The 14,748-nt window shown below is 48.6% G+C and overlaps 1 protein-coding gene across 1 annotated transcript in view; it reads left to right on the plus strand.

Moving 5' to 3' along the window:
- The window catches only part of Fstl4 (follistatin like 4), a 430,872-nt gene that overhangs the window by 307,120 nt on the left and 109,004 nt on the right, over positions 1 to 14,748 (plus strand). Inside the window, exon 6 of the mRNA XM_057776294.1 lies at positions 3,971 to 4,094. Within this exon, the coding sequence (XP_057632277.1) occupies positions 3,971 to 4,094 (124 nt within the window). The remainder of the gene's footprint in view (positions 1 to 3,970; positions 4,095 to 14,748) is intronic.

A 14,748-nucleotide genomic window follows, 5' to 3' on the forward strand; every position in this document is an offset into this window, starting at 1 on the left:
CGACGCTTCCTCGGCTTACAGGCAGAGTCTCCCTCAGAGGGGCTGCCCGCTGGTGTTTTTCTCAGAAAGCCAGTCCTTGATGCTTTGAGCCTGTCCTTTTCTACAGGGAAATGTCAAAGGGGAGCAGTACTTGTTAGGGTGAGCGTCTTTGACGCTTCAACCTGGGGGTCCCCGAGGCCTCTGCCCAGTGACAGCGTTGCACTTTGGCGTCCAAATACCAATGATCCACCCCCCACCCCCGCAGCTGTTTTGCTTATGGGATGTCCTGGGTCCACCCCTCACAGGCACTAGCCTGAGAATGCCCGTGGATGCTGCCCCAAGGTTTGCCTCTGCTCCAAAGGCTGTGGGTTAGAAGCTATCACTCTAGGCAACTTTAAGGGGGTGCCTGCATGGTTAGTGTCTATATCACAAAAGAAGCAAGAAAGAGCAACATCACTCTCTGGGGCCACTGCCACTGCCAGTGAGAGGCCTGAAGAGTTCTGGTGGCAGGGAGGCTGGCATGGGACAGAAGGACTGTGATGTCTTAGTCCAGCCAAAGTAGATATAAGCAAGGAAATGGGTGCAGCTTTCCCGGGTGAGGGGTCCATGGAGACCACTCTGCCCCAGAAACCCAGAGTGGTCACCTAGAGAAGAGGTGACAGGATTGAGTTCTCACTTTTGATTCTGAGGTCCATTTTGCTGATGGAACTCAGCAAAATGACAGCCTGGAGGCAGAGGCGTTGGCTTAGCCGATAAGACATCTGCTCTTTGAGGGTCCGACCAGCGTTGAGATCCCCAGAAGTTGTGTAAAGGCCAGGCAGGTATGGCGTCACCCTGTAAACCCTGTGTGAAGGAAACAAAGACAGAAGCCCAGAGTAAGCGCTGGCTTCAGTGAGAGGACTTGCCTCAATAGCATTGAGAGCAGTCAAAGAAGGCTTCCATGGACCGTGCATGTGTAGCGCTCACAGGCAAACATGCAGACACGCGCATGCTCAACAACAACCACCAAGTTGGTAGCCAGATCATTGTGCAGGCCCTTTGCCCATGGTGGATAAACACTGCCGTCTTGCTCTATGGAGGGATAGCAGCTAAGAATGCAAGCTTCAAAGCCAAGCAGCCCACAGTCAAGGTCTGCTGCCAGCATTCATGAGCTAGTGAGTCTCCAGAGGTGCCTCCATGCCTCAGCTGTGAACCTGGAGAGGTCATCACGAGAGTTAATGGGGCTAAGCCAGTGAGATGTGAGACGTGTTTAGCACTGTACTTGGCACATGGGATGTTTCCAGTGGGCGGCAGCATTGTCATCATCCGTGTTCCCCCTTTACCCTTCAGCATCCTCTCCTGTAGGGCCAGAATGGCTACTGTCCCACTTCACAGACGTTTTTAGAGGAGGAATCTGAGGCTCTAGGGAACCAAGTAACCAGCAACTCCGTTCCAGCTCACCACACAAACCCAAGCATCCTAGGAAACCCACAGAGGCCATGGTGGCATCGTGCAAGCACATCACTATTCTATCAGTAATATTCAGCCCCCAACACTAGCTGAGACCTTCAGGAACAGGGCCAGGAACCCTCATATGACAAGAATGACTCCAGGAGAGCCCAGAGGTCTTGTCGGTTATGGCTATCTGCAGGAGCACACCCCACCTGTCAGTCCTCATACTGCAGGCTGGACAGGAAGAATGGGGCATGTGACATCAGCCTGCCCTAGGCAGAGGCAGCTGAGAGCTCCTGGTGCCCAGACCCACGTGGCTCCCAACAGACCTTCTTGGGTTCATTGCTGTAACCTGGCAGAGATGTGGCCAGAGGCATCTGAAGCCATTAACAAGCATGGTAATTGGACTATGATTTTCTCTTTAAATTTTAATATATCTAAAGTCCATCTCATAAATCCACCAAGCAGAGCCCAGCCAATGTGTGCCTTGCCTTGACACTGAGTCAGAGGCGCCGGAGGGAAGAACTCCTCAGTCCTATGAAAAGTTAATCAATTTCCAATGTAGAAATAGACAAAGGGAAATTTCCATCTTTGGAAGATTGATCTGAGGCGTCATGGTTGATCTCCTTTTTATCGAACACGCTCACTTTCTGGGTGAAGGGTCATTTTTTTAAACATTATCACATTAAATTGCCTTTAATATAGCAGGCCAAGCTGGGAATGTTAAACAAAGAGAAAAAATGCCTCTACCTCCACCTTCCTCAAAATAAAACCATTTCCTCTCTCTTGATTTCCTTTGTATGGTCTCCCTTGCCCAGCCTGTGGCTTTCAGGACTCAGCCAAGTGAGGGTGCGTGGAATTTCTACCCACACGAACTTTAGTGTGTGACTGACTGTGATGGGGGCAGGGCTTCTGTGTCTTGTGGGTTAAACCATAACCACAGAGGAATCCACTAGAGTCCACCTCAATCCTAAATCGGAATCCTGACTGAGGGGTGACATTTGTGGCCCTAGAAGACTATGGAAACATAAAATGCCCTAACAAGCTCATGTGTCTGAACACTCAGTCTAGCTGGTGATGGTGTTTGGGAAGGTTATGGAACCTTTAGGAGACAGAGCCTTGCTGGAGGAAATACATCACTGGGGGCCAGTCTTGAGGCTTAATAGCCTGGTCCCCACCTCACAGTCACCCTGTGTTTCCTGAGTGGAGATGTGCTCTGACAGGCAGCATCCCACTCGCCACCATACTATCCCTGCCCTGTCTTCCATGACTTGATGACATTCTGTTCCTAAGAACTATAAAACCACTATCTCCCTTAAAGTCACCTTTGCCTGATGTAACTGAGACAGATCTGGTCACCAACTGCTTTCTGGGCATGTGCTGTGTGGTGAGGGCTGGTGTGTGGTTAAGGGGAGTGGATACATGATGAAATACGGCATGTTCTTTTTCTCATCGCTGGGATATAATACCTATCAAGAAGCAGCTTGGAGAGGGGTTGGCTTCTGGCTTACAGTTTGAGGCGATACAGTCTTTGTGGTCTGAAAATACGGTGACAAGAGCCTGAGGCTGCTGTCACCCTGCGTCATCAATCAGAAAGATGAGTGCCAGTGTTCATCAGGTTTTACAGTTCCTTCCCCCACCCCTTATTCAGTCTGGGTACCCATCTCATGTTTAGGGCGGGTCTTCCCTCCTCACTGAAACCTCTCTGGTGTCTTCCAGGATCATTCCAATCCCAGTCAGGCTGACAGTGAAAATTAACCATCACCCATAGTGGCCTGGACTCCCACCCTGAGGTCAGCTGTTCACTGACTTCCTGTGATCAAGCCCTTCTCTAGTCTGTTTCCCCCATAAGCAGCGCAAGGGACAGACAAGTGGCCACAAACATTCTTCCTTGCTTAGATCCCTGGCTCTGTCTGCCAGTCATGAGACCACAGACCTTCTCTGGGCCTCAGTTTCCTTATCTGTAAAATGAAGGATTCAAATCGGACAAGACCAGAGGTCTCTGGATGCTCCCCAGTGCTGCAACCTACATGACTTTGGAGTTGGGGGAATATCAGGGAATGGAGAAAGGACAGACATACAGACACACAGGACACTGGAATCGGGAGTGGAGATGCACCACCAGCAGTCTAGAAACCCAGCTGGTTTTATACCTCTGAACTGAGAAGGCAAGTCCCTTACATACAGCTGAACCAGGAAGTGGCTTTCACTAATCCAAATGGGAGTTTCTGCAGAGGAACAGTTCAGGCTGCAGTCATCCAGGAGGAGCAGGAAGCTGTGGTCCATGCTGTCTGTACACACTGTCAACATCTGCACATGGACCCAGGGCAGGCTTTACTCTGTCCCTGAGCCTGACCTAGAAAAGCCCTTAACGTTCCATGGGTCCTTGATGCGGCCATGGCCATGTCAACAACACACATTTACTCGGGACTTCATCCGTTCCCATACCCCAAGGCCTATTAGGCTTCCCTGAGTCCCCACCGGACCTGGGCATTTTCCAGCAGCATCCGTGATGCTGAGCTCACTGATAACTCTGGCCTTGTCTCTTCTCACCTCACAGTATGTGCTAAAGGAGCAGGATCTGGACGGTTCCCTGAAGGGATGCTCACCAAGCGATCTCCTGCGTTTTGATGACTATAATACCGATGGTTTCTTGACCCTTGGAGAGTTCTACACAGCCTTCCGTAAGTGAGACCTCTGCACGGGGCTGTGGGAGTGGGAACTAATTGCCTTGGTTGTGATGTGGCATCAGAAGCCTGGACGGCAGGTACACAGGGCATGTGAGCTTGGCTTCAGCAGTCTTCAGGTGGATTTGGCTTAGATGTGAAAGAAATTGAGATTGCTCTGTGCAAGCCTAATCTATAAGAAAGGGACAAGGTAAGATGGGTGGGAAGGAGAGAGCTTGCCAACTCTCTACCTTTTGAATAAATACGTTCTTCGTCAACGGAGGATTTGGGGCTGTAACCACAGCAGATCTGTAACAACAATCCTCTTGGCTGCATATCATGTGATTTCCTGGGGAGACTTGAAGAAATGTTTATTCACCTCAGATGTGACATCAGTGACAGACCACAGAATCAGCTCCATCCATGTCCAGCTTAGTGAACCAGAGGAGTTATTGGAGTTACTTACCAGGGGCCTGCGTGACTCAAAGGTGGTAGCATCCCTGAAAAGCCCACTAAAGCATGGGCAACGGCTTGCAAGTTAACAATTTTCCTGCAGGGCTTGAAGGCAACTTAACTGGTCAGAGAATCTCCTCTGCCTGCAATTTCCATGTCTTTGGTAACTTGAGAGAGGGGGTCCTGTGAATTCGGTGGGTTTCAGGAGCTTTCTGGTCTTGTTTCATTTGCTTCCTGAGTCATAAGCCTCCGTCCTTCCTAAAGGAGGGAATGTTTTGATCTTGGGGAAACTGGACTACAGCACTGAACATGGAGGCAACCAGGTTGCCTGGACAGAAACTCTGAGGGATGGGCTGGAGGCATGGCCAGGCAGAAGCTGGGCCCAGTCATTGCCCGAGGGCAATAGAGAAAGTCTCTATGTTCAAGAGAGGTAGCAGGATATCTAGAAACGTCAAAGACAGTAAGTACTACTGTTGGAGTAGGAGTGGGAGCTTTCAACTTCCCCCAGTGAACAATTCTCGGGGGAAAAAAAACTTATTTAGTTAACATGCTGTTGTAGCCTCTGCTACTGCTCTGAGAGGCCAGGCTGCGTCAGAAACATTTCATAGGGTTAGGCATTGCCGTAATCTTGTGACCATCTTAGTGTGATCTTTTTAACCCTACCCCAAAGTAGATTTTTTTCCCCCAGAACTAAGTAAGTTTTACAGAAACTGAAATGTACAGGTTTCTAGTTAAGACAGTTTTAGCAGACATCAGTAGTTCATACAGTGTTAGGTCAGTAGTCTCAGATGATAGACCATATCTTACCCCTGTGTAACTTCCCGTCTCCTAAGTCAGCTTGCTAATCATAGTGTTAATGCTTGCTATTTTCGTTTTCTTTTTCACTCCTGTGCCCTGAGTGGCTTATCCTTGGGTTCCCTGGTGTGTGCCATACCTGGAGATGACCTGCTTAGAGATTCCATCAAGCTAACTCTGGGCAGGGTTGCTGACAATGGAAGTAACCTCAGAGAGGTCCACCAGGGCCCGCACTGAGGGAAGGGCAGCTAGTGTACTGGTCCCACACAAGAGAACAGAGGAACATGCTTTGCCTTAAGGAGGGGACACCCCTTTATATTCAAGGGTACGCTGGTCTACTTATAGCAGATAGTGTGTGAGCCCTGTGATGTGCTTGTGGGCGTGACCTGCAAGCTCCCAGCACCTGATGGTAGGTATTGGCCTTGTGGAGGCATTATGAGCTCCTGAAGACACTGAACATCCTAAACCACAGAACTTAGAATCTTTCCTCCTAGCGCTCATTAGGAATTTCATCTTCCCAGAAAGTATCTCTGCAGCATAGTGACACTTCTTTGAGCTCTGGTTATTCCCAGAGGCAGTTCTTCCTTCTTGTTGGCAAAACGGGGTTTTGTGGCAAATAGAAGATACACTTGAAAGACATAAAGAAGAAAAGCAAGTGATTTTTCTCTGCAGGAACTTCCTGTACCTGGTGTGGTTCTGTGGGGAAAGAGAAAGCTTTCCAGTTCTTTGGTGTCCAGGGTTACCAGCCAATCACTACTCCAAGGCTTTGTTTGATGTACAATGATTATGTTTGGTCTCTAGCATCCTCATCCTTGCCAATACATAAAGCCTGTATGTATCTGCTGATACTAGTTCATGACAAAGTGTGATTGACTTGTAAGCTCGTCATGTTTCTAGAAGTTCCTGTTGGAACATCAGAACTTATTAGCAAAAATAAATCTTGAGATTTAAACTGTTTAGGGAGTTGACTGTTAAATGATCAGGCACTTTGAAAACACACAGTTGAGTAAATCTACAGTGGTGGGGATCTTAACACCTCTGATATCCACAACCACAAAAAGACTACCCAAAAGGGAAAGAGGAGTTGTTGTTATCATCATCATGATCTGGAGAAACACATGCTAAGTGTTGACCTGGATATCACAAGAGACCGTCCCTGTTGATCCCAGTGCTTGCTTCATCACTCGTCTCTCCGTCCACTTCTCTTGTCAACTCTAGTCCCACAGAACTCAGATGTGTAATAAGGAGGTTACTTGTTGGTTCCCAACTGCTTAGCCCCAAAATAATCATAGAAACTGTATTAATTAAATCACTGCTTGGCCCATTAGCTCTAGCTTCTTATTGGCTAACTCTTACATATCAATTTAACCCATTTCTATTAATCACGTGGCTATGGCTTATCAGCTAAAGTTCCCAGCATCTATCACTGGTAGCTCCATGGCTTCTCTCTAACTCCACCTTCCTCCTTCCATGCTATAGGTCAAGCCAGTTTCTTTATTCATTAACCAATAAAAGCAACACATAGACAGAAGGACCTCCCACACCACAGATGAACTAGAGAAGCAGCATTAGAAGAGATGACAGCCAGACTTGTTCTCCAAGTCAGGAAGTTGGAGGGGACAGATCTAATGTATTTCAGGAATGCTGCCTAAAAGCTGCCTAGAGGGCAAGATGGCCTTGAAGGCACTTTGTGGTGTGCAGGGAGGGAGTGTCTAGATTGGGTTAGTTGGGATGGGAAGAGCCACCCCTAGATGTGGGCAGAGCCATTCTGTGGGCTGGGGTACTAGACTGCTTGAAAAGGAGAAGGCAAGCTGGGCACCAGAATGCATCTCTCTCTGCTTCCTGACTGTGGGCACAATATAGCCAGCTGCTTCACGTTCCTCCTGCTGTGCCTTCCCTGCCGTGATGGTCTGTATCCCCTCAAACCGTGAGTCAAAGTAAACCCTTCCTGAAGTAGCTTTTGTCAGGCAGTTGGTGACAGCAATAAGTAATTAATAGAGCTGGCTAGTGCCACCACTCATGTGGCCAGTGGTGGCACACCCTCCATCCTGGGAATGGATAGAGTCAAACAACAAGCTTGTGGATTTGCTCCTAAGGAAATGCAAGCATCTCTCCTGCCCATGAGGATAGACAAATAGATGTCGATATAAACAAGAGCCACTGTAGGGGAGGGGGGCACATGGTCCCTTCGGTTTCAGCCATAGATCTCAGGCAGGGTACCCTGATGTCTGCTCCTTCCATTCCTGGGTTATTACTTGAAAAGCTTTATAATCATCATCTTTGAAGCAAATTAGATTCTGCGGTTGCCTTGGACTTGTTTCGAACCAGGCAGCCAAACCATTCATCACAGCCCAACCCAAATAATAGATATGCAATAAAATGTAAACTCGCAGCCACTGAGGAAGCCACAAAATGAGTTAGCCCAGCTATAAAGACCTGACATGCTGAGGCTCTGAGCATCCAAGGATCAATGGCTTTTCAAAGTTCCAGGAACTACATTCTAATTCCCAGAGCTGTAGTGATAGATGCTTGGCTCTGTGAGTTTTAAATGAGTAATTTAAATGAGACAAACAGGTATAACTGGTTCCCTAGAAAGCAGTGGGCATTCGAGAGATCTCACTTAAAGTCATATCTTACACGTCTCAGCAACAATATTTTAGATTTAATTTTAATAACTGGAGTTGATGGGCTAGCAGAAGCTGGGAGTTTGGACTTTTGTTTGGGCTACCAGGTAGGGTAGAGGATGCAGTGGGACTCGAGCCCCACAGCCTTCTGAAGCAAATCCCATCACTCTACTGGAGATGGTAGGTCTAGGCTGGAGGTGTTGGCATGCACCTTTAATCCCAAGCATGCCCAAGCAAAAGTGGATGGATCTCTGTAAGTTCCAGGCAATCCAGGATGACATAGTGAAACCTTGTCTCAAAACAGAGATAATGTGTCTCAGTGTTTGCCCTACAGAAATGACATGTATTGATGAGTTTGTGGCAGGGGTGGAGAGGGAGATTTCCTCATAAGCTCACCTTATGGTGCAGCTGTTTTGGCTGTTCTCTGAGCAGGACTGCAGTATGCAGCCTATTAAAGCCTAGCCCATGTCTACCAGCTGCCTTGCTAACTAAGTTGGTTAATGGTGAGGTTGCTTTAGGAATGCCACTCCTGGCTTTAGGAATGCCGCACTCAGGGAAGAGGACACAGGACAAGTGTGTTAGCCATAAGAACCAGATCTCTGAGTATCTGTCTGTCTCTCTGTGTCTCTCATCTCTCTCTCTCTCTCTCTCTGTGTGTGTGTGTGTGTGTGTGTATAGGTAGGTATATACGTGAATGCAGGAGTGTGGAAGCCAAAGAACAACCTAGAATATAGTTTCTTGGTCACTGCCACCTTGATTTTTGAGAGGGTTTCTCACTGGTCTGAAACTCATCAAGTAGCCAGGGATGCCTGGCCGGCGAGCCCCCAGGATCTGCCCATCTCTTCCTCCCCAGTCCTAGACTGGGATTATAGTCATGTGCCACCAGGCTGAGTTTTAAAAAGGGGGAAATGGGTGTCCAAGGATCAAACTCAGGTTCCCATGCTTGCAAAGCAAGCCCTTTGCCAACTGAGCCACCTGCTCCACCCCGCATCCATCTCTTTCTGACCATCAGTCAGCGCTAGGGCTCTCTTCCCAGTCACCCACATAGTGACAGGCATGAAAGATGAAGGTGGCCTCCCTGTCTTGCTCCATCTATCAACTAAACATTGTTTTCAAGTTGCTTTTGACATCCCAGATCAAAGTCAGGCCTAGGAACTAAAGACACAGTGTCCTCTCTGCATGTGTCCTCCCCCTTCCTCCCCTCCTCCCTGACAGCCACCTGTCCCTGCTGTGGCAGAGACCCAGGCACCAAGGCCACTGGAAAGCCAAATGCAAGCTGGTCCTGACTGTTCATCACAGTCAATTAACTCAAAAGTCGCTCACTTTAAAAAGCTTCTAGATTTTGCATGTTTTTACACTTTTCCAAATGTTCACATTGGGATCGTGGGGGAAAAAAACAGGTCGCTTAAATGAGGACTAATTTTTTTTTCTCTTTAAATTCATTATCAGTTCCTTCTCCTTTTGGAAAGATACTTGTCCGCATAATTAATCCTCTGAAGGCAAGCCCAGCAGATGTGTGGATGGGGGCAGGTTTTGAGCAGCCACATGGGCTTCACACAGTAACACTCCGGATCACCAGGGACCCCAGGGTACTGACAGGGTGCGAATCTGACCCAGGCTTCCAACTGGCACTTGGGAGCTCCAGGCGTACAGAAAGGGAAAAGCTGTGTTGATCTCCTGACTCTTGTAGCCAAGGCAACTCTGAATCAGACGGCCCAATCACCTGGTGAAGTTGCACAAGTTTTTCCACCATCTTTGCTGCCAAGTGGAAGGGAGGCATAGTCTGGCTGTGCACATCTTATCTCCTGGAACCAATAGACGCTGCCACCATCCCTGGCTTCCGTACCCACCTCCTCAAACCCAGTGATTACCTGGTAGAGAAAGAAGATAGCCACAAGCTGAAGCCAGCTTTCTCAAACGTAGTCGGACTTTCCTTCGTGCGACTGCCAGCTCCCAATAGCAACATGAAGACTTAATATTCACTTAGCCTTTTTCCCAACTAGATTTTTTAACTTAATTAACCTGCTTTTATTACTCTATATTTTGCCACATGACTTTGTCACCTCTCCTCTGTATATTCTACTTGCTCCACCTCTCACTGGCTTCTCCATGAGCCTAGATTCATCTCCTCTTCCTCTCTCTCTCCAGACATTCTGCCCATCCTCTCCTGCCTTGTTGTTGGCCATATTTATTAAACCAATCAGAAGGCGCCTTGACAAAGACACATCTTCACAGTGTACAAAAAGTTTATCCCACAACAAGCACCCTCACTAACCAGCTCTTTTGGGCTCTTTGCCCAATCAAGGTGAGTCTGGCTGCCGGCGAAGGCAGATCCTGCTTCATCCTTGCCATTTAGTTCCTAGCAGTAGGAGCAGGCTGGAGGATGGTTCAGAGTCAGCACAGCCTCTTAGGGTCTGTGTATGTCAGTATCGCTGTAGTTGGTAATGGGCTCTTACAGTCATAGAGACACCTAGCACCTAGCTTGTGCCAGTTCTGTGCACTTTTCCAGAGAAAGAAACAAACTCAGGGAAGTTTGCAGCAGGTAGCAGAATTGGGATTGCCTTGCACACGATTCCAGAACTTTCTCGTGCATTTAAACTCCTGTGGCGTTCCCCTCTACCATCTCCAGGGAGAAGTGTGTTGTCCCCACATTTCAAGGTTATCCCAATAGTCTCCTCCCACCAAGATGTCTTTCTCACGTTCTCTCTCACAGGAGCTAAGCCCTACACCACATCCTCTGAGAGCCCAGAGACGGTCCTGAGCTCATCTCTGCTCTTCTCCCTCCTCCTTCTCCTCCTCTTCCTTCTCTATCCACTTTGAAGTCTCAAAACCATGCTGCCTCTTTTTCTCTCCACAGTTTGCTTCTAACTGCAACTGCATTGTGAGGCCCAGCATCTCCACCCTTTGTCTGGATCTCAGTTTTCCTTTTTAAAATATCCCAGCTGGAGGCTGTCAATGGCCTCAGTGCAGAGCAACTGAATAGTAGAAAATGAACTAATTACAGGTTGTTATTGAAAATCTATTATATATAAATTGCAAAAAAAAGCCCTCATTAAAATATGACGCTTTAGTGATTCTTTTAACCCTTCCTCTTGAACATCTAAAGGCTGTAGAGCTAACTCACGTTCATGGAGTCAGACAGCCCAGCCTGACTTTATGCATCATGGAGAAACTAAAAATTCTGCGTGGAGCTCTCTGGATATTAGTAAATACTTTAAAATGACTGCAGAGGAGGCAAAAGATTTGGTTGCAGGGATATGAACGAGAACAATTGAAATGTCAGCCTTTTACAGGATAGCTCCGTATTACCATCATGAATCTCACTGTTCTCTGCAAAGCTTTTGTGGGAACTTTAATGCGCGATTCAGCACTGAAGGTCATATATTTCTGATTTCCAGGCTTGATCCCCTGAATCACAGTGTTGGGAAGGCTTGGAATGTGCAAGCCTGAGCTATCCGAAGCCTGTATCTCAATGAGGATCCTTGTGTGGTCAAGGTTGTGTCCAAGGCTCCAGGCAAAAGCCCAGAAGGCAAACTTAACAACCACACAGAGTGAGACACCTAGCCAGATACTGCCTCCTTGACCTGCCAATGACACCCTTTTCTCCTTGTGGGTGTGGCTGATGGTGGGAGCTTGAGGCCCCTGGTCAGGTGCACTGGAGTGTGAGAAGGCACACACAAAAGGTGCTACGATGTGGAGTGTCCCCACAGGATCATGTGTCAATGCTCTGACCCCAGCTGGTGGTGTTCTTTCAGGAGCTTATAGAACCTGCAGAAGTGGGACCTAGATGGAAGAAGTGGGACCTAGCTGGGGGAAGCGGACCTAGATGGGGGAGGAAGCAGGACCTAGATGGAGGAAGTGGAACCTACATGGAGGAAGTAGGACCTAGATGGAGGAAGTGGAACCTAGATGGGGGAAGTGGAACCTAGATAGATGAAGCGTGACCCAAATTGAGGTAGTCGGACCTAGATGAATGAAGTAGGACCTATATAGGAGAAGCGGGACCTAGATGATTGAGGAAGCAGGACCTATAATGAGGAAACAGGAACCTAGATGGAAGAACTGAAACATAGATAGAGGAAGTGGGACCTTTATGGGGGAAGCGGGACCTAGATGGAGGAAGTGGAACCTAGATGGAGGTAGTGAGACCTAGATGTGAAAAAGTATGACCTAGATGATTGAGGAAGTGGGACCTTTATGGGGGAAGCGGGACCCAGATGAAGAGAGTGAAACTTAGATGGAGGAAGCTGGACCCAGATGGAGGAAGTGGGACCTATATGGAGGAAACAGGAACTAGATGCAGGAATTGGGACCTAGGTGGGGTATGTGGGACCTAGATGGTGGAGGAGGTGGGACTTAGATTATTGAGGATGCGGGATCTATATGGAGGAAGCGAGAACCAGATGGACAAGTAGGACCTACATGCATGAAGTGGGACCTAGATGATTGAGGAAGCAGGAATTAGATGGAGGAAGTGGGACCAAGATGGAAAAAGTGGGACCTACGTGGAAGAAGGGGTACCTAGATGTAGTAAGTGGGACCTAGATTATGGAGGAAGTGGGATCTTGATGATGGAGGTAGCGGGACCTAGATGGTGGAGGAAGTAGGACTAGATAGGCGAAGCGGGACCTATGTGGAGGAAGTGGGTTGCTGTGGGGGTAATCTTAAGGTTTATGATCAATCTCTAACTCCTGGCATGTCTTCCTGACCACTCAGACATAACATAAGCCAGCACTGTCTCTCACAGTCCTATTGTCATGTGTCCCTGCCTGGATGGACCACTACCCGAAGCAGGAGCCAAAATCAGAGCTAAGAAAGAAATAGACACAAAGGTGGACCTCCCCAGACTGGACACTTGAAGCATAGTCTTGAGTCTACCACTTCTGTCCCTCTGTCTGTCTGTCTTCTCCTACCACCTCTTTTCAAATGCAGTAACAGTCCCTTGCAAGACCCTACAGCCACCATTACTCAGGCCCAGTCTGGAGTCTGTACATGGCATGTGTCCTGGGGAGGGGTAGGGAGGCAGTAGTCAGAAGAAATCCGTGACAGGACACAGTGACTGGTGAACAACAGTCACACTCAATACCAAGCCCCAAGAGCAGGGTACCCCTTGGTGAGAGCAGTCTGGAGAGTCACACCCTGGGAAGCAAGAAGCTCTGGGTAGGTAGAGAAAGGCATTCGATGGCTATGCTGCTATGCTGCTACTTAAACACCAGGTAAAGGGGAATTGCGGGCCCTAGACTGCCAGATGCCGCCTCATCTTCAGCTCCTCATACATCATCCCCTTCCCACCATGGCTCTCACAGGGCACCCTCCCTCCCTGGAGGTCAAGGTGTCTTCTGACCACCCCAGAACTTGGCCTTTCCTTGGAGCCTCCCTCTGGGCCCAAGGTTGAAACAGGGAGGATGGTAGGTACTTGGAATATTGGCAGAGGCCGCAGGACCAAAGATTATCCCCAGAGATAGCAGCAGAGGGCACGAGGCAAAGGAGAGAGGGGTGAGGGAAAGGAGAGCAAGATTGGTATTGTCCTGAGGTCCTGTCCTGCTTGGAAAGGAAAGGCAGCTGAGCTGAAGGGGAGAAGCCTGGAGCTGTTCATCTCATGGACTTTCAGCCTCATAACAGCAGGAACTCTTTAAAAGATTGAGGCCATACTGAAAAATAAATATATATGTAAATATATAAGAAAAGGGTCAAAGTGGTCTGGCAGTTTCCTGAAAGAAGAGTCAAGATGTTTCCCTGTTCCCCTCATTGTGCTAGCCGTGTTAGCTGTCCTCCATGGTCCCTGGGGTTTTCTAGGAGTTGGGCAGTCAAAGAAGTCCCTTCCCCTGTATATAATCCAAGTTACTCTCAACCCAGCTTGCCTTCTCTCATGTTCCCACTCACTCCATGCTGACCGCATAGGACTCTGTTTAGAAGGTGGCTTTTGCTGTCTGTCTGACTGGGCATCTGACCAGTCCTGCCAAGAGTCTCCCAGAGGCTCCCTGGAAACTTTGAGCAAGTCCAAGAGACTGGCAGTGCACTCTGAAGTAACATGTCTGGACCCAAATCACATCCAATTTCTGTGTGTGCAGAACCTACAAGGTCAGGGGTTGTGGTCACTCTAGAAGTTGGTCTTTCTAGCTATTTGTGTTCTCGAGGATACGGGACCACAGTGACCGCGCAGAAGCCCAAGCCAATGAGAGATGCTCTCTAGTGATGGAGGGAGGAGCTGGTGTTCTGACTACGTGGAGGGAGGCGCATGCTAAGCATCACACACTCTGATAACAACTCACACAGATGCGAACAGGGAAAGTTCTGGTCTCCCCTTCCCTGACTCCCCCATGAGTCCCACCTAGAGTTGGGCAATGATCAGAGGACATCCAGTCATTCTGACTGCCACCACCAGGGGACTAAATGCTGCTTTTTAGCACAGGATACTTGGTAATGTTTTTTTGTTCCAGGCTACAAATAGACGCCAGTCCCTCAGCCACAGTCCTGCTGGCGTGGCCTCCCGCTCCTGGTATGGAGCTGCCCCCAGGGAAGCTGTGCAGCAGCTGGCATCCTGAGCCTCGGAGAACAGTCTGGGTGGTGTGGGTGTTTGTCTTCAGAAAAGGGTTTGGAGTAGAACAACATGGTTTGTTGGGAAATCGCCCGCATCTGGGGATGGACTCATATCACAGGGCTCCCTTCCCCATCCAAAGTAAAATGTTCTGAGACGCCCCCACTGCCCCCTGTCCGTATGGTGCATCTAGAACACTTTGGAGCCTTTCTAGGCTGATCTTCCCCAGCTAGCTAGTGCTGACTCTCCTTAGCTGCCGTAA

The sequence above is a fragment of the Chionomys nivalis genome, chromosome 7 (genome assembly GCF_950005125.1).
Source record: "Chionomys nivalis chromosome 7, mChiNiv1.1, whole genome shotgun sequence".
NCBI classification, from domain to species: Eukaryota; Metazoa; Chordata; class Mammalia; order Rodentia; family Cricetidae; genus Chionomys; species Chionomys nivalis.